General features: G+C 44.0%; 1 protein-coding gene across 9 annotated transcripts in view; it reads left to right on the top strand.

The window, feature by feature from the left end:
* Positions 1-20300, top strand: part of LOC138755080 (protein ITPRID1-like) — a 110302-nt gene that overhangs the window by 50889 nt on the left and 39113 nt on the right. For 7 of the 9 annotated variants that reach the window (XM_069920305.1, XM_069920303.1, XM_069920302.1 and 4 more), the window contains 2 exons: positions 4418-4620; positions 4800-5218. In XM_069920305.1, coding sequence (XP_069776406.1) covers positions 4418-4620; positions 4800-5218 — 622 coding nt within the window. Of the gene's footprint in view, positions 1-4401; positions 4621-4799; positions 5219-20300 lie in introns of all 9 variants that reach the window. The other 2 variants (XM_069920307.1, XM_069920309.1) reach the window with 2 other exon arrangements.

Raw genomic sequence — 20300 nt, 5'->3', positions numbered from 1 at the left:
CCTTCTCAGCGACAAGATCTCCATCCTCAACCAATGGTCAGAACACTTCCAATCTCTTTTCAGTGCCAACCGCTCAGTTCAAGATTCCGCCCTGCTACAGCCCGTAAGGCTAGAGCTGGATGAGGTCCTCACCCAGGATGAGACATATAAGGCAATTGAACAACTGAAAAGTGGCAAAGCAGCAGGTATGGATGGAATCCCCCGCAGAGGTCTGGAAGGCTGGCGGCAAAACTCTGCATGTCAAACTGCATGAGTTTTTCAAGCTTTTTTGGGACCAAGGAAAACTGCCTCAGGACCTTCGTGATGCCATCATCATCACCCTGTACAAAAACAAAGGCGAGAAATCAGACTGCTCAAACTACAGGGGAATCACGCTGCTCTCCATTGCAGGCAAAATCTTCGCTAGGATTCTCCTAAATAGAATAATACCTAGTGTCGCCGAGAATATTCTCCCAGAATCACAGTGCTGCTTTCGCGCAAACAGAGGAACGACTGACATGGTCTTTGCCCTCAGACAGCTCCAAGAAAAGTGCAGAGAACAAAACAAAGGACTCTACATCACCTTTGTTGACCTCACCAAAGCCTTCGACACCGTGAGCAGAAAAGGGCTTTGGCAAATACTAGAGCGCATCGGATGCCCCCCCAAAGTGCCTCAACATGGTTATCCAACTGCACGAAAACCAACAAGGTCGGGTCAGATACAGCAATGAGCTCTCTGAACCCTTCTCCATTAACAATGGCGTGAAGCAAGGCTGTGTTTTCGCACCAACCCTCTTTTCAATCTTCTTCAGCATGATGCTGAACCAAGCCATGGAAGACCTCAACAAAGAAGACGCTGTTTACATCTGGTACCGCACGGATGGCAGTCTCTTCAATCTGAGGCGCCTGCAAGCTCACATCAAGACACAAGAGCAACTTGTCTGTGAACTACTCTTTGCAGACGATGCTGCTTTAGTTGCCCATTCAGAGCCAGCTCTTCAGCGCTTGACGTTCTGTTTTGCGGAAACTGCCAAAATGTTTGGCCTGGAAGTCAGCCTGAAGAAAACTGAGGTCCTCCATCAGCCAGCTCCCCACCATGACTACCAGCCCCCCCACATCTCCATCGGGCACACAAAACTCAAAACGTTCAACCAGTTTACCTATCTCGGCTGCACCATTTCAGCAGATGCAAGGATCGACAACGAGATAGACAACAGACTCGCTAAGGCAAATAGCGCCTTTGGAAGACTACACAAAAGAGTCTGGAAAAACAACCAACTGAAAAACCTCACAAAGATAAGCGTATACAGAGCCGTTGTCATACCCTCAACATTCATTGGAGCGCCTTCATCCCAAACGTCGAAGTACTCGAGATGGCAGAGGCCGACAGCATCGAGTCCACGCTGCTGAAGATCCAGCTGCGCTGGGTGGGTCACGTCTCCAGAATGGAGGACCATCGCCTTCCCAAGATCGTGTTATATGGCGAGCTCTCCACTGGCCACCGTTTCAGAGGTGCACCAAAGAAGAGGTACAAGGACTGCCTAAAGAATTCTTTTGGTGCCTGCCACATTGACCACCGCCAGTGGGCTGATATCGCCTCAAACCGTGCATCTTGGTACCTCACAGTTCGGCGGGCAGCAACCTCCTTTGAAGAAGACCGCAGAGCCCACCTCACTGACAAAAGATAAATGAGGAAAAACCCAACACCCAACCCCAACCAACCAATTTTCCCCTGCAACCGCTGCAACCGTGTCTGCCTGTCCCGCATCGGACTTGTCAGCCACAAACGAGCCTGCAGCTGACGTGGACATTTACCCCCTCTATAAATCTTCGTCCCCGAAGCCAAGCCAAAAGCCATATGGGATGTTGGTGAGACTGCACTTTGAGTATTTTGTGCAATTTTGGATACCCAGCTAATAGGAAAGATGGCCAGGGTGCAGAAAAGATCCTCGAGAATCTTTGCTGGGACCGGACCCTGAAGAGGCTGGATAGACTGAGAGTTTTCTCCAAGGAATATAGAAGTCCAACATATATATATATATATATATATATATATATCTATATACACACACACACACACACACACACACACACACACATATGTATATAGATGTATAATATATATATATATATATATATATATATATACACATATACATATATATATGTTGGACTTGTATAGAGTTTTAACATTATAATATATATATCGATATCGAACAGAAAATTTATCAAATTATGTGGGGCATAGATAAGGTAAATAGTCTCACCACAAAGAGTGAAGAAGAAGACTTCATGAACAGAAATGAAGAGGCTACACTGCAAAATACAAGCCAGGGCAAAGGAGGTAGTTGTCTGCCTTCTGGCAGGCAGAAAGAAATTACATGTAACATTACATGTTCTGCATTAGTACATGACAGTATAGGAACCTTGAATCCTGGCAACCAGAAGTCATCCAGTCAGCCATAGCAGTGACTAAGGCTTGGGTGCTTTGTCCATAATCTCCAACATCCTGACAGATTTTGACAGAGGACTGAAACATTTATAATATTTTTGTATGTCCTAATCTTCAGAGATAATTAAACACAAAGATTACATTAGGTAATTTTTAAAAACCTTATAATTTCATCAAATAAACACAAAGAAATGACAAAATCAAGTGAATTAACATGGGTAGAAAGAAGTAAACTCCACCTCCCCCCCCCCCACCATTCCCAGGTTTGAAAGCCCATTCAAGAAGTGGGATTAGCACTCTTGCAGCAAGTCTGTCGATTCCTCAGCGTAATGTAATTTTAACATTCCAACTAATGTTCTGGATCTTTCAAATATTCTAATGATTTTTTTGTTAATCCTGAGTTTGGAAATGAAATTTACATTTTTCATCGACCAACCTAAAATAAAAACGTGTTATCTATTTAATTTGAACTTTTAATTATGGACAGAGTAGAGGTGGAAAGTTTGTTTCCCATGGTGGGAGAATTTAGGACAAGAGAGCACAACTTGAAGATTGAAGGATATTTCCTTAGAGCAGAGATGCGGAGGAATTTCTTCAGCCAGAGGATGGTAAATTTATAGCATTTGTGGCCACAGGCAGTTGTGAAGGCCAAGTCACTGGGTGTATTTAAGGCAGAGATTGATAGGTTCTTTTTTTTAAGATATTTATCCCCCATCTGATTAGCACCAATGTGTATGCGTCCCATACTTTCCTGCTTTTGGGGAGTGGTGTTTGTAATATTACCACACACTACTGGATAGAATGTTATCAGGATATCAAAGGTTTCCTTTCAGTTTGGTTACTGCTGAATAGATATCTCACACAAGTCGCTTGCTCAATAAGAGTACAGCGTGTTGCTTATGGAACTATGATCCACAGGGTGGAAAGCCACAAGCAAGATCACTGTTTAATCTAAAGGGCATTTACCTGCAACTGATTCACTGTGGAGGATTCCAGGAGGGGTTGTGCATTGGCAGGTCTTCTATAATTCTTGCCACACGTTGACATTAATGACTGCTTCTGCTGACGCCACTTACATTATTTTTTAGGTCCCACATGCAGAAATAAGGTTCCAAGATTAGTCTACAGACATGCATTAGATACAGCTTGAAGTCACTGTGAACAACTAGCCACCCCTCTGTTTTGGTCAAGGACCCAGAAACAACATGGCAAAGGTTAAGATATACAATTAAGTCCAATGTTCTTGATGTGTACATAAACCTTGCACTGCAGAATGGCCTTTGTAAACCAAAGCTTCTCACCCGGTGGATTGTACTGAAGGGTGCAGCAGAAAGCAAGCTCCAAGACTGATCACAATCACCAATGATCTTTATTAAATCAACCAATAGAATAGTGCAACGGCTCTCCCACTGCACACAATCGTGCTAACCTGCAACCAACCGTGGGAGCTGCCAGGGAAGGAAGGGGGCTCAGTGCAGTGGGAGGCAAGAGGGGAGAAGTCCTTGATTGCTAGACCTCAAGGGAATATGTGTCCTTGCATTAGAGCCTCCCGCGGGGATTTCCCAGTCTCCCACTCTGGGGGATACAGAGGATTGTGGCTCTGCTCCAGGATCTTCATACCCTGGTAGCCTTGGGTAGTGCTCAGTTATCTGTGATCCTCACAGACAGATTCTACTGTAGCGACTATGATCTGAGCAGTGAGCAGGAGCCTCGCCACATGGAGGGGAAGAAGAGCGATTGATAGGTTCTTGATTAGCCAGGGCATCAAAGGTTATGGGGAGAAGGTGGGGCAGTGGGGGCTTGGTGGGAAAATGGATCAGCTCATGACTGAATGGCAGAGCCACCTTGGGGGGCTGAATACCTTATTTCTGTACCTAAGTTTCATGGTCTTATAACCATTACTCTCCTACTTGTATGAATAAACATTTTTTTCATTACTGACCATGGAAAGGATACTTATATCATCCCAGTTTTTCTAATTTGCAGTGTTTTTGAATTTATGGAGCTCTGGCACAGTGATCCTGAAGAAGTTCTACTTGACCTTGGTTTTGGCAAAGAGGAGTCGGATATCTCAGACAAAATACCAGGTCGTTTCATCAGTAGACCCTCTTGTGCCAATGGAATAAATATAGGAGTCTTTCTGGATGCTCAGAAGCTACGAATGCAAACGGAAACTTTCGACTTGTACAGTAAGGAAACCTCCTTGTATACAGGCTTTGTAAAACATCCCTGAATATCCCAACTGATAAGGAAATTGTACTTGATCAAGAAAGAGCACATTATCTCAAACTAAATTTCAGGTCTTTGTAATCTCACAGATCACTTTTACTAACGTAAGTGACTGATGGATATTTCTATTTGTTTGCAGAAACAATGACCCAGAAGCTCGACGTTGTTAAGATGCGGACAGTGGACACCAAAAAGGAAAGCAAAGCTCTTCAGAGAAGAATATCACAAAACAACTCTCTTCAGAATGTGAAGGACTCTCATAAATTTGAAGAAAGCAGGGAAAGAGAAGAGAATACTCTGAGTCCTTTGGGAAGGGCCAGAAAGCATGCTCACCAATTTATTCCTGAAGTTGACAGCATTCTGTCCTCACTGATAAGAGGACAGAAGAAAGAGCAGAAAAAGGCACCAGATCAGTCCCTTGGTTTGGAGACGGCTCAAGATGATCCCCTGTTTGAATCTTCTGCCCAAGACGGTGATGCAAAATGTCTAATGCCCCAAGTAAAGAAGCTCAACAACAGCAGGCATGATCACTCACCAGATTTGTTTGAAATGGAAGAGGTAAGCAAAGGAAAAGGAAATGAGTGCAGTTATTGCTTAATGTGGTCTACATGTATATGGCAGATAAGGAGATGGAGTTTAGGGATGGGCCTGGAGATGTTGGTGGTTGATGAAATGTGAAAATGATCAAAAGTAACTGAGGGACTTGTTACAAGCCCAGAGGACCCCAAAACCCAGCAGCAACATACATTCACCAAGATAGTTACTTAAACAAAAGTTGCTTTTATTTTTTAAACATAAAAACAGGATCAAACTTTTAAGTTATTACTATTAACTTAAACCCCTTGTAATTCCAAGCGCATGTGTATATGATCAGGAAAGTTATTTGATTCACAGTCCTTTCTCACTTTTCACTCCTCCAAGTTCACTGGTATCAGGCAATTCTGATACTGTGCACAGAATTTAACATTTATGAATTTTCACCAAGCTCTGGTGCTTAAAAGTAATCAGTTACTGCTCAGGAAGGTTCTCATTGAGTTCAGAGAGAGATTTGTTGCTCGTTGGACACACACACAGACTGATTTCCTCCGATCAGCCACTTCAGTGTCTTGCCGAACAAACTTTCCCCATCATGGGTTTTCCAAATGATAACCTCTTCTTCCAGGTAACCACAGAGTTCCTCTTGTTTCCTTTGTTTCAGGAGAAACACACTAGCCAGCCATTTCCTCTTGTAAGGACTACAAGGGTTTTTCAACAGGCTGAACTCAGAACTCACAACCCATCTTCAAAATGGGGTTTTAACAAGCTGCTAGCGTGCCATGTTGCAGCCTCCAAAAGTCACTGCCAAACTCAAACTAAATTCTAACTACCTCTTTTTCTCCCACTTTCTTTGCAAAACCATCTGACCCCTATTAGAACAGCAAATTGCAACCAGATGGAATCAATTTCTGCCTGGACACCTGTTGCTCCAAAGACAATAGTCCATTTACTCCACAACATCAGTCCAATTAACACCTACTTGTGAAGTCTCCATAGGCATTCTTCAAAGTTTCTGTAAAGTCTGTGGACATGAAATCTCTCTTTTAGCAAAGCTCATGCATTTTCATGAGATTTCTTTTATGAAGTGTCACTGTCTGTTTGTGAAGTGACCTACACACTAAACCCCCATAATCTATCTCTATTTCTTTCTTTGGCTTGGCTTCGCGGACGAAGATTTATGGAGGGGGGTAAATGTCCACGTCAGCTGCAGGCTCGTTTGTGGCTGACAAGTCCGATGCGGGACAGGCAGACACGGTTGCAGCGGTTGCAGGGGAAAATTGGTTGGTTGGGGTTGGGTGTTGGGTTTTTCCTCCTTTGCCTTTTGTCAGTGAGGTGGGCTTTGCGGTCTTCTTCAAAGGAGGTTGCTGCCTGCCAAACTGTGAGGCGCCAAGATGCATGGTTTGAGGCGATATCAGCCCACTGGTGGTGGTCAATGTGGCAGGCACCAAGAGATTTCTTTAGGCAGTCCTTGTACCTCTTCTTTGGTGCACCTCTGTCACGGTGGCCAGTGGAGAGCTCGCCATATAACACGATCTTGGGAAGGCGATGGTCCTCCATTCTGGAGACGTGACCCACCCAGCGCAGCTGAATTTTCAGCAGCGTGGACTCGATGCTGTCGACCTCTGCCATCTCGAGTACTTCGACGTTAGGGATGTAAGCGCTCCAATGGATGTTGAGGATGGAGCGGAGACAACGCTGGTGGAAGCGTTCTAGGAGCTGTAGGTGATGCCGGTAGAGGACCCATGATTCGGAGCCGAACAGGAGTGTGGGTATGACAACGGCTCTGTATACACTTATCTTTGTGAGGTTTTTCAGTTGGTTGTTTTTCCAGACTCTTTTGTGTAGTCTTCCAAAGGCGCTATTTGCCTTGGCGAGTCTGTTGTCTATCTCATTGTCGATCCTTGCATCTGATGAAATGGTGCAGCCGAGATAGGTAAACTGGTGATTGTCCAACTGCACGAAAACCAACAAGGTCGGGTCAGATACAGGTCTGAACCCTTCTCCATTAACAATGGCGTGAAGCAAGGCTGTGTTCTCGCACCAACCCTCTTTTCAATCTTCTTCAGCATGATGCTGAAACAAGCCATGAAAGACCTCAACAATGAAGACGCTGTTTAAATCCGGTACCGCACGGATGGCAGTCTCTTCAATCTGAGGCGCCTGCAAGCTCACACCAAGATACAAGAGAAACTTGTCCGTGAACTACTCTTTGCAGATGATGCCGCTTTAGTTGCCCATTCAGAGCCAGTTCTTCAGCGCTTGACGTCCTGTTTTGCGGAAACTGCCAAAATGTTTGGCCTGGAAGTCAGCCTGAAGAAAACTGAGGTCCTCCATCAGCCAGCTCCCCACCATGACTACCAGCCCCCCCACATCTCCATCGGGCACACAAAACTCAAAACGGTCAACCAGTTTCTATCTCTATTAATGACATATTAATATACCCTGTAACACTCTCCTTTTCAAAATATTGGTTAAGGGAAGAGCAACTTCAGCAAAGTTACTGCAAAATTTCCTGTAATATCCTGCCATTCCTAAAAACCTTCTCACTGCTTTCTTGCCATTGGGAATAGGAAACTCAGAAATTGCATTCACCTTACTTGAATAGATGCAACTTTGCCATAACCAACTACATGACCCAAGTATGTCACAGTAGCATGTCCAAATTCACTTTTAGCTAAATTAACAGTTAAGTTTGCTTTGGATAATCTTGCAAACAATTGGTCCAATTCCCTCAGATGTTCTTCCCATGTGTCATCTTTTGTGACCAAGTCATCAATTTAAGCATCTATTTGTGTCAAAGCTTGGATTACCAAATTAATCATCCTTTGGAATGTTGCAGGGGCATTTTTCATGCCAAAAGGTAACACATTATATTCATATAAACCAGATGGTGTCACAAATGCAGAAATAATCCTTTATCTCTCTGTTAGAGGCACAAACCAGTAATCCTTCAATAAAACCACTTTAGTAAGAAATTTAGCTTTCCCAATTTTATCAATACAATCATCAATTCTAGCATGAGCATCTATTTTAGTTACTGAATGAACCTTCTTGTAATCTGTACAGAACCTAACAGTTCCATCTGTTTTAGGTTCTAGACTACAAGGAGAACCCCATTCTGAGTTCAAAGGTCTAATAATATAATTTTCCAACATGTATCCCATCTCCTGATCCATGATTTTACACTTCTGAATGCTTATTCTGTATGGGTGTTGTTTTATGGGACTTGCTTCTCCCACATCCACATTGCAAATCACTGATGTCCTTTATGGCACATCAGGAAACAAATTTGCATGTTTCAAAAGCAACTAGTTCTGTTCATGTGATTTAAGACTTTTCTTTCAGATTTTCCAAAATTGTTGAGTTAGGCAGGCGCACAGGAACCATGGTTTCTTTAAGGTGACCCTCACGAGATTCTGTTTCCATAAACAGGTATATGGATGAGAAGAAGATGGAGGGTTATGGGCATTGTGCAGGGAGGTGGGACTAGAGAGGGGTGTTTGGTTCGGTGCGGACTAGAAGGGCCTAATGGCCTGTTTCCGTGCTGTAATTGTTATGTTATGTTATGTTATGTTATGTTAATCTTATGATCCATAACTTCCTCAACCCTGTTAACAACTATAACCTCTGATACAGACTGTTCTCCACTACCCTTATCATCATAATAAGGTTTCGATATATTTATGTGACAAACCTGAGTTTTATTCCTATGATCTGCAGTGTTTATCACATATTTATCATCATGGGGGGAGGGGGGGGGGCGTGATGGCCTAAGTGGGAGGCGTAGGCAGAACTTTTCAAAACCTGACCAAAAAGGTTTTTTTTTAGAATAAATTAACAATACTAAGATTTAGTTGGAACTATTATAAACATTACTGGAAGCAATCATGGGGAAGGCAAAGCATCAGACTTGGGGGGAAAAAAAAAGACTGAAACAATCAGCAGCTACTGAAGAACCTGGGCCTACCTTGCAAATGGAGCCTGTGGAGCCGATTCCTCATCCTCCAAAGTCCATATGACAGCTATCACCTAGCGCTCGGGTAACTCCAGTGCCGTCGGTCCTCCTCCTGAGTTTCAGGAGGAGCTGCACGTGCGTGGAACTCCCCGTATGCACAATGTGCAGGGTTCGATTCTCACTGCGGTGGGGGGGGGGGGGCGGGGGGGAGGGGGAGCAACTCCTCAGAGTCCAGCAGACAGATGGAGCCGCTGTCTGTGTCGACGGAGGAGGAGGAAGAAGACATCGTTGGAGTGGCTGAAGAAGAAATTTTTCCAGCGATTGAAGAGGAAACAATCATTTATCAGGGTAGGCCCTGAGCTAAGACTGAGGAAATAGGAGGGTCTGCATTTCACCATTAGGTATTCTATCTCTGCTGAGCAGAAGGTCTTGACAACAGAGACATTTGTGCATCAGTTCTCACTGATGTAATGCACAGACCCTGACGTCATCTTATCAGAACCAGCAGCATCTCTGTCTGTCCTGAAGGAGATAGGCCATCAAGATGGATCGCTGAGTCTGGAATGGAGTCCTGCAGCCATGTTATTATAATCAACAGAGTTTGTTGTTCTTCCTGGTTCATCTCCAGCCTCAGGGAATCAGTTTTGTTCTCCAGCCTTCTTATATTTGCAAGTAAGATCACCGTGAGCATGAGTTTGAATGGGTTAACTCTCAGTCTAGGAAAACACTAGCTCTGTCAACCTTTCCTCATAAGACATGTTCTCCAATCCAGGCAACGTCCTGGTAAATCTCTAATACACTCTCTCCAAATCACTCTCTCCAAACTTTCCATCTCTAGTGTCCTATTTGCTTTGACCCATCCATTATCTGGCTTCACTCTGACCGCCAATGTGCTTTCCTCATGTCCAACGCTACCCAGCTGTGGTCTGCTCCCTCCTCTCATCACTATCTAATTCCTTTCGTCTAAAATAACATTTGTCTCCATCAAGTCCACTTTTCAGGAACTGACTACGATTGGGAAGCTCAGTGGGTGTATAATGTATCAATGGTTAAAAACGGAAACCTTCCTAGTCCCCCAAATCCAGCACCACGGAGGTAAAGATATATTTTCTTGAGGAAGCTTGATCTAATTTGCTCTTGAATGGACCAAAGTCTCAGCAGATCAGACTGCATCCATGGAGAATGGACCCACGTTAGTTTCCATTCAATATTAGAAGAGATCCAAAGGATAAACCAGAAAGCTGATTACAGGGTTAATGGTCAGTTACTTTAGAGTGTGGATGAACAGAGGGACCTTGGCGTTCAAATCCATACATTCCATAAGGTCACCGCACCGGTTGATAGGATAGTTAAGAAGGTCTATAAGATGCTGGGATTCATTAATAGGGGGATTGAATTCTGGAATAGAAAAGTCATGTTGCAACTCTACAAATCTCTGGTAAGCCCACACTTGGAGTATTATATTCTTTTCTGGTTACCTCATTGGAAGGATGGGGAACCTATAGAGAGGATACGAAGGAGATTTACCAGGATGTTGCCTGGATTGGAAAACAAGTCTTATGAGGCAAGGTGAGCAGAGCTGGGACTTTCTCTTTGGAGTGTAGAACGATGAGAGGAGACTTGCTAGAGGTCTACAAGATTATGAAAGTCATAGATAAGGTGGACAGGGCAGGAAACAAACACCAGAGGACACGTGTGCAAAGTTAAGGGAGGAAGGTTTTGGAGCATTATCAGGGGTAATTTTTTTTTACACACAGAGTTACAGGTACCTGGAATGTCTTGCCAGGGTGTGAAGGTGGAGGCTAGAACACTGAGGGCATTTAAGGGACTCTTAGACACATGAATGAAAGAAAAATAGAGGATTATTGGGAAGGGAGGGTTTAGTACTTTTTTTAGGAAGGAATGTATGGGACATATATTCTATGTTCTAAATTAAATAATTCAGAGCCAGGGAAATGAAGTTTGGGAGGGGGGGGGGGTGGTGAATGGAAGCAGAAAAAGTAAAGGTTTGTAAGAAAGCTGATTAGGATATAATGGTGGGCTAATCTTGAAGATTTAAAAAATACTAGAATCTGGGGAGGGGGGAGGCAGAAACAGAATGCGAGAATACTCAACGGTCAAGCAGCATCTGTGGAAACGAAAGGGGCAAGTTGAGGTTTTGGGTTGAAAACCTGCATCAGGACTATTCAAGGTGTTGACCCGAAATGTTGACGGACCATTTTTATTCACAGATGCTGCTTGGCCCACTCGGTTTTTCTAGCCTCCTATTTCCTTTGGCCAATAATGAGAATGGCATCAAGCAATGATGCGTAATAAGTTTATTAATCCAGTCGGTTGATGGTGTTCACAAAGTTTAATGTTGTAACTGCATTGATTTCAGTTTTGATTATTGCTCATGAGTAAAATCTCATTCATCATACATTTCCATTCTCGTCTCTGACATCTCCTTGTTTGTCTTCATGCTGATCTCATTTTGTAGTCATTTATTTCCATTGTATTGTTATTAGGTGATGTATTACTGAAAAGACATGTCACTATTTGAATACCTGCCTGTGTGTGACAATACAAATACACATGGAGGAACTATAAGGGAATTTAAAATTTAAGCATGAAACTTTATGTTTAAAAGATTTCCTTATGTTTAGAACTAGTCACATTGTTTGTGTCTCCACATAGAAGCATGGATAGGAAATTTGATTGCAGTCAGAATTGTGAAGGGACTAAATGTTGTTCTTGCTGTCTGTTGTGGCGCAAGAGCATCGTGCACAATCTGTTCTCCGATCAAAGGCAAACATTTATTCAGGGAATCTGGTGCATGGACTTGGTCACCATGTACTACATCAGGAGGAGGAGTGTTATCTCTGCAATCATTGCAAGGGGATGGTGGTGGGGGGGGGGAATTTATATTTATTTATTTAATAATTATTACAGCACGGTTACAGGCCCATTGCAGTCGGCCCTCTGAAGCTGCCTGGAGATCAAAATTGTCATGACTAACAAGTAGATAAATAGAAACCTGGTTTCTAACATCAACCATGACTCGGGATCCAGGACCAGCCCTTTGCCATCAGCCATCTAGAGCTGCTTGCGGCCTGGGCTTCAGGAGTGGCTTGAAGATGGCAGCAAACAACGAAAGAAAGAGACTGCACGTGTTAATTTCTCCAGTGCAGAATCTGTCCAAATCAGCTGCCAGGGCCAATCACGATTCAGCATCACAGCTAAGTAGATCCAACCCTTGATTGACGGATGAGGTGACTTCCGACTGGGCTTTAGCCGGAGGGGTCACATGACTCTCCAATCCCTGCTGCATGAACCAGGGTCTCTCTTGTCTTGTGCTATTTGCATAAATTAGGCCTGACATATTAAGGTGGTATTTTAAAAACAATGACATGCACTATATTTTATAATAGCTATGTGAGTTAACCCTACTCATATAATTCCCTGTGGCTGCAGTTGTACCATCCTATAACATTAGCTTGATAAACCAGGAGCTGCAATTATAAATAATGCAAGGTCAAAAATGGGTGTGGTGCGCTGTTAACCAGAATCAGACACACACACAAGGTAAAGAGTGTACAACAAACTTTAATCCACAAAGACTTCCACATAGCCAGGCTGGCTGTAGCTGCAGTAACTCTGAATGAGCTTTGGGAGGCTGGGGCAGGCTTATATCCTGGAGGGTGATTGACACCCGACTGGGTGGGGCTTGATCCATTCAGGCTGACTGATTGGCAGCCGGCTGGGTGTTGTCCTGTCCCCTTACACTCCTACAGATACAGAGGTTGCCCCCTGCTGTAGGCCAGTGGTGTACCACCACAATGGGTTAGATGTCAGGTGGTTCCAGTATGAAATGCAAATGATAGTTTGCACAACAAAATGTTTCATAATGCAGTTCCTTTAAATGTTGATTAGATATCAGCCCAGCAAACTTGGAAGCACAAATATCAATATGGGTAATCGTAAGTAATCTTGGGCACTTGGATGCAATTTTGTTGGTTATGGTACCTTTACCCACGGTATTTATGAGAAAAGTTTAAAAAAAATAATGCAGAGCAGGATGCAGTTTAAAAAAAACTGTTATTGCAAGGTCACCTGGCCCTGAAGTATTGTGGGCATCTTAGATCTCTTTGCAAAGCAGGATCACGTTCTTGATTTATTTAAGAGAGCTTCTAAGGTTTACTATCAGAAGTGCAGAAACACAGGAAGAAGGTACATCAAGATCCTGAATTTGATGCAGCAAAACAATGCACTAAAACCCCTAGTACCTGGCACCTACAGGATTTGGTAGAGGCCGGATAAGTGTGTTTTCAGGTTGCTTGAGACGATCTCACAATACCTAACTAATACACCTATATTAAGATCAAACAGTTTAAAAGCCAAAAGAGAAAAATACTCCACTGTACTTACACTGATCAAAGTTCACTTGCATGAATATATAAACCTTAAGAAATTTTACTTTATTTTCACACATTCTTTGAAAACATTTAACCATCGCTGTATTTGCAGAGTTCTCTCCCTCACAGCCATCCAAAATATGAACAATTACACTTTAGATAATTAACCCCCCCCCAACCCCAAGTTTACTCTGATGGCAGCGACTCTTGCTAGGCAGGGATAAGGAGACACTTTAAAAGAGTCACCCCAATGGCAAGTGGTATCAACCATCCTGGGTGATGTCATTTGATTCAAACACAACTTTATTTAAAGAGCTGCTACAAGCAAAACATGACCAAGGCCCTCACTGGCTAAATATTTGCTCCCATTTTCAACAGTGGTTTATTTATTCAGACTTATTTTAATTAATTTTTTTTTTCGCCAGTTGCTTGACGCTACTGGTTGCTTCAATTCCAGATACCAGGGGTATTATTGCACAAAAAAAATTCCATTATTTGTGTTGAGACATTTGGTCAATTGGTATATGTGATTAACCAGCATACAGTATTTCTATTTTTGGACTATACTGATCATAGGCTTTTATAGAAAAAGTCATTTTAATAAATGTTACTATTGACAATTTAAGATGCAAGCCAGACTTGAGAAAGCAAGTACCTACACGTTTGTACCTAGATTCATAAGGTGACATCCAAAACAAAGGACATTTCAAGCATATGTGAGGCTAATGCGTGAGAGTATCAGAGCCAGCACCACCAGGCTGAGGAACAGCTTCTTCCCACGGGCAGTGAGAATGGTGAACGACCAAAGGAACTGCTCAAACTGACCATCCAAGACTCTTATATTCAGGAAACAATGTTTATTTATTTATTTGTAAAGATTAAATACTTGTCCTGCATATGTATTGATTGGCTGTATGTGTGCTATGTCTGGTTGTGTGTTTGCATGTTTTGCACCGAGGACCAGAGAACGCTGTTTCGTTGGGTTGTACTGGTATAATCAGATGACAATAAACTTGACTTGTTCGCGTATTCTCATAAGATAATTGCATTCATTTCCAGAATCAACCTGGTGAACCTCTTCTGAAACTTCTCCAAAGACGGTATAGGTACACAATCCTTTATCTGTTTATCCGGACATCTAAAATTTGGAAAGCTCCAAAATCCAGCAAGTGGGGAGAGAGTCTGATGGGAGAGGGGGAGAGAACGGCAGCGCGAGTCGGGCGGGAGAGGGGGAGAGAATGGCAGCACGAGTTGGGCGGGAGAGGGGGAGAGAACGGCAGAGTGAGTTAGACGGGCGGGAGACTGGAAGTGCGAATCGGGCGGGCGAGGGAGGGAGAACGGCAGGACGAATCAGGCGGGTGAGGGGGGGAGGAGACCGGCACCGCGAGTCGGGCGGGTGAGTGGGGGGTCGAGGAGAGCGGCAGCGCGAGTCGGGCAGGCGAGGGGTGGGGGGAGACTGTCAGCACGAGTTGGGCGGGCGAGGGAGGGGGAGACGGATGGGAGTGGGGGTGGATACTGCAGCACAATTCGGATGGGTTAAAATCTGGCTTTCTGAAATCTGGAAAGATCCAAAATTCAGAACACACTGTCCCCCAAGGGATCCGTATAAAGGATTGTGTACCTGTATATCCTTTGTCAAGTAAGGAGAAGCGAAGGGCACACAGAACTCTGGGTGCGGCCTCACCAGTAACCTATAGAGGTGCAGCAGGACCTCCCTGCTCTTAAATTCAATTTCTCTCGCAATGAAGGCCTGCATCCTATTGGCATTTCTCATCACCTGCTGCAAATGATAACTTTGTGATTCATGTACAAGCACCCTGAGGTCTTTACATGACAGCAGGCTGCAATCTCTCATCAAATAATAAATGTCCAGTCTTCTACCTATCTTTCCAAAGTGAATGGCCTCACATTTACTAGCATTGTACTCCATCTGCCAGATCCCTGCCCACTCACTTAACCTATCTATATCCATGAATGGCTTTTGCTAACTGCTCAATTCACTGCATTCTAACATTTAATAAATCATTTTGTGGGACATCCAGAACCCTTTGCCTGCTAGGGCTCTACTTTCATTCTGCACATCGGCTACCTGTCTTGCCAAAATGAACAATTTCCTGTTTTCCTCAATTGTTCTCCTTGCCCATTGACTGAAGTATTTATATCCTTTATGCATGGTGGACGGTCAAGGTGGACTCGATTGATTGAGTGCACGATTTCTATGCTGTATCTTTCTGCCTGCGTGACTCCATGTAATCTCTTTCAATAAGTAACATACTTTCCCAACGTTGTTAAGGAGCCCAGGAAAGATTGGATCAACTATAGAGATCTCACTTAGCTCACAGGAGAATATGGTAGAACATGCTGGGTGACCAATCACCTCCTTTGTCAGTTGATACAGGGACTTTCTTTTCATCAGCAGAAGGAAATGAATGGTGGCGTACGAAGACACACTCTTTTAGCATTGATGTTCCTGATTGTCATGCTGTGCTGAACACATCTTTTCCTTACAGATACGAAGAGAGAAAATAGTTATCAGTCAGATAGTAGTGGATTTGTCGAGGAGCCACTCATTCCACCACAGGTCGATCTGTCACTTGCTTTAAACATGCCAAAGGAATAAGCCATCTTTCATGTTGAAATCCTTTTACAACCTTGGTTCTGCTACTCAATTTATCAGCCTAAGAAAATAAATAGTTTTTCTTTTAAACTAAGAACAGACAAAAGTGTGATTTTTTTTCTCCCTTGCTCATCCACTGCGTTGTTTCAGAATCAGAATTTATTGTCATGAACATGTGACACAAAATGTTTTTCTGGAAAACACTTCTGAGACCTTTCTTTCTTCGGCTTGGCTTCGCGGACGAAGATTTATGGAGGGGTAATGTCCACGTCTGCTGCAGGCTCATTGGTGACTGACAAGTCCGATGCGGGACAGGCAGGCACGGTTACAGCGGAAAATTGGTTGGTTGGGGTTGGGTGTTGGGTTTTTCCTTTACTGAGATGCCCATTAGCATGGGACATTGGAGAGAGAGAGAGAAAATCCTCAAAGCAGTCTTCATAAAGTGTTGTAAGTTCATTTGTGAACAGTTTATTTATTAGTCCCATCAAGACCAATCTGAAGTCGGTGAAAACCAGAATTGGGAGGGAGCTGAGGCTTCTCTGAAATGAATATACAAATCTATAGAAATAGATCTAGAATGCAAGACCTTATAGCCAGCCCTGACACAATTTATCACCCATCTTTAACCCCACTTCACCTGTACACACCTGACTTTTTAAAAAAAAGAACATTGTAGAAATGAACAGTGCCTTAAGCAGCATCTGTGGATAATGAAACAGAGAAAGATTTTATACTTGAGGGAGATTCAAGGTTCCTTTGCTGTGAAGTGCATGAAATCCAGAACAAAATTTATTTCCTTTTTTTTTTGCCTGTAGTTTATCATTGTTCAACCCAATGAAATAAAGTTCTCTGGACCTGTGTGTAACACATTGCAAACCCACATGCAGACCCTATGATAGATATACACAGAATTTATGTGTGAGTTGTTCAGCCTGCTAAGACCCTTGCTGCTGTGGTCTCCCACCTTGAAAAGTCCTCTCCCAGACTTCTCGTTTCTGGTGGGGGAGTGATGTGCTCCTTTTTCCAGATATAAAGAAAGTGCAGGATAGATATATTCCAAGAGAAAAAGTAAATTATCAATGGAAAAATGGCACAAATGTGATAAACAAGAGAGGTTAAGGCTAAAATGAAAAAGGAGAGCAGACAAGGAAGCAAAAATTGGTGAGAAAACAGAGGACTGGGAAACTTTAAAACTTATAGAAAGAGATGATGAAAAGAAAAGATGATGAAAAGATCATTAGAAAAGATGAATTATGAAAGGAAGTTGGCAAATAACATACAAAAGGATAGTAAGAGTTTAAAAAAAATGAAGAGTAAAAGAGAGAAACGGGTAGATAAAGAGATAAAGGACCAATTGAAAATTATGCTGGAGAAATTATAATTCAAACAATCTAAAGGGGGTTATGATGGCGGTATTTTGGGGTGTCTTTGGGGTGTACTGGGATCTGGTGATAGCCCCCGATGAAGTCCACCTTTAAGGATATCTGTGCCACTTGCAGGTTAGCGATGAAGTCTTGGATATGGAGCACGGGATATTTGTCTGGTATGATGGCCTCACTGAGGCAGCAGTAGTCTTTGCACGGTCTCCAACTACCCCCACTGTCTTGGGGATCATGTGGAAAGGAGAGGCCCAAGGACTACCGGAGCACCCCACGATGCCCGGTTCTTCCATCTTTTTGAACTCGTCCCTGGCTAGGTTCCATTTCTTCGGGGGGAGACACTGCGCCCTGGCGTGGAAGTGAGGGCCCTCTGTAATGATTTGGTGCCTCACCCCATGTTTGGGTTCTGCTGAATGGTAGAGAGGTGTGGTGATGGAGGGGAATTCTGCTAGAATGCGAGTCAATTTGATGTCGGCAGTACTCACTGAGTGCAGGTGGGGGCCAGTGAGTTCAGTGCCCTTGAGCAAGAGTGATTGAAATGTCCGGGCATGCACCAGCCGGAGCCCCTTGATATCCACTAGGAGTGAGTTGGCTCACAGGAAATCTGCACCCAGTAATGGTTGTTGCACAGCCGCCACCATAAACTTCCAAGTGAATTGTCTGTCCCAGAAGCGTAGGGGAGTGGTGCGGGTGCTGAATGTTTGGATGTTGGAGCTGTTTGCTGCTCAGAGCTCCTGGCCCACTTTGCCTCAGTGGGCCTTTAGGCTGGTCGGGGAAATGACGCTGTATGTGCCCAATGTCCACCAAGAAATGTCAGCCCGACAGTGAGTCTTGAAAGTGTAGTGGGCTATGCAGTGGCCAGTCATCGCAGCCATTAATGATGGCCGGCCTGGGTGTTTCCCTGGAACGCTCAGTGGGAACGGCATCTATGGGCCTCAGAACCCCACTGTCTGTGTTAGAGAGTACTCCGTGGGTCGTGGCATTCGGGTGGTTGGGCAGTCGGTTGGTGGTCTTCCTGGCCAGTCACTTGACGCAATGCTGTCACCTGCTGGAGTGAAGTGCAGGCGTCCCTCTTCGCTGCCCATAGCAGGATTGCTCAGGCAGCCACCTTCTTGGGATCATCGAAGTCTTCCTCCATGATGAGCAGCTGGATGTCCTCGGGCAGCCTCACCAGGAAGATTTTCTGGAACAGTGGGAATGAGGTGTGGCTATAGTTGAGACCGAGCATGTCGCTCATGGGGGAAGAAGGGGCCCTGTCCCCCAAACCGTCGATGTGCAACAGTTGGGCAGCTCTTTGATGGCCACGTACCTTCCTTGTTCTGGGGGCTGCTGGAGGAAGTCGATGGATGTCTTGATCGAGGGCGATGACCATGCGGTAGTAGTGTGTGTCGACGGTGGAGATCTGTCGAATGGCGAACTGTGCCTCAGCTTGCTGGAAGCACACTTGTGGTTGCGACATCCAGAAGCTTGGCAGCTTTAACACTACAACGTTGATCACAGGTTGATCTTCCATCTTCGGGTCCAAAGCGCCATTTTGATAAGTTGGGGTCACCAGTGTAGCGAGGTTCCTATGGCTACAGCTAGGTTATAGTTCTCGGTTATAGCCCTAAGGTTGTAGATCGAATCCACAGGAGAAGAAAGAGAGACACACTCACCAATAGAGTGTATTCGACTCTGAGTTTATTCATTGGCAGCTCTGCCTTTTATAGTCAGCTCAGCCGGGTCACCGCTGGGCGTGGCTTGAGCGCGCCGGCTGCTGATTGGTTACCTCAGATCCCCAGGGCCCTTGCGATTCAACAGTGGTGACTGGGCAGTTTCTCTGCCAGCAGCCTATGAAAACGTACGTTTCAGCCCGCACAATGCTTTGCAAGTCACCGCGTTCATCAGCCATTTCCTTTGTCGCGGGCTGCTACAAGGTAACAAAAAGATGACAGAGGAATGTTTTGCATCTGTCTTCACTGAGGAAGACCATAGCAATATACCTGATAGTCAGAGATCTCAGGGAATAGAATTAAGTACAGTCAGGATGACTAGACAGATGGTGATTAATAAGATGAATGGACTAAAGATATTACCGAATGAGGTGCACCCATGGGTTCTTGAGGTGGCTTTAGAGATTGTGGAGGCATTGGAATTGATTTTCCAGAAATCAATAGACTCAGGCATGGTTTCGGAGAATTGGAGGTCACAAATGTAGATCTGCTGTTTAAGAAAGGAAAGAGGCAGATAAAAGGAAATTATAGGCCTATTAGTCTGACATCAATAGTTGGAAATTTATTGGAGTCGATCCTCAAGGATGAGGTTATGAAATACTTCGAGGTGCCAAACTAGCACGGGTTCATGAAGGGAAATTCCTGCCTAACTAACTGAATAGAATTTTTTGAGGAAATCTCAAGTAGGGTGCACAAGGGAGAGGCTGTGGATGTAGTGTATTTGGATTTTCAAAAGGCCTTCGATAAGATGCTGCATAAATGGCTCCTTAATAAGATGAGAGCCCATGGAATTACAGGAAAGATATTAGGTTGGGTGGAGCATTGGCCAATGGGCAGGAAGCAAAGGGAGGGAATAAGGAGATCCTGTTCTGGTTGTTTGCTCGTTACTAGTGGTGTTCCTTAGGGGTCAGTGTTGGGGCCGTTTCTTTTTGCAATGTCTATCGATGATTTAGATTATGGTTTTGTGGTGAAGTTTGCAGATAGGTTGTGGAGTAGGAAGTGTTAAAGAAACCAAAGGGTTGCAGGGAGACTTGGACAGTTTAGGA

Source organism: Narcine bancroftii, chromosome 2 (assembly GCF_036971445.1).
Source record: "Narcine bancroftii isolate sNarBan1 chromosome 2, sNarBan1.hap1, whole genome shotgun sequence".
Lineage (NCBI taxonomy): Eukaryota > Metazoa > Chordata > Chondrichthyes > Torpediniformes > Narcinidae > Narcine > Narcine bancroftii.
The sequence above is the reverse complement of the archived record's forward strand: the minus strand, read 5'-3'. Positions and strand labels throughout refer to the sequence as shown.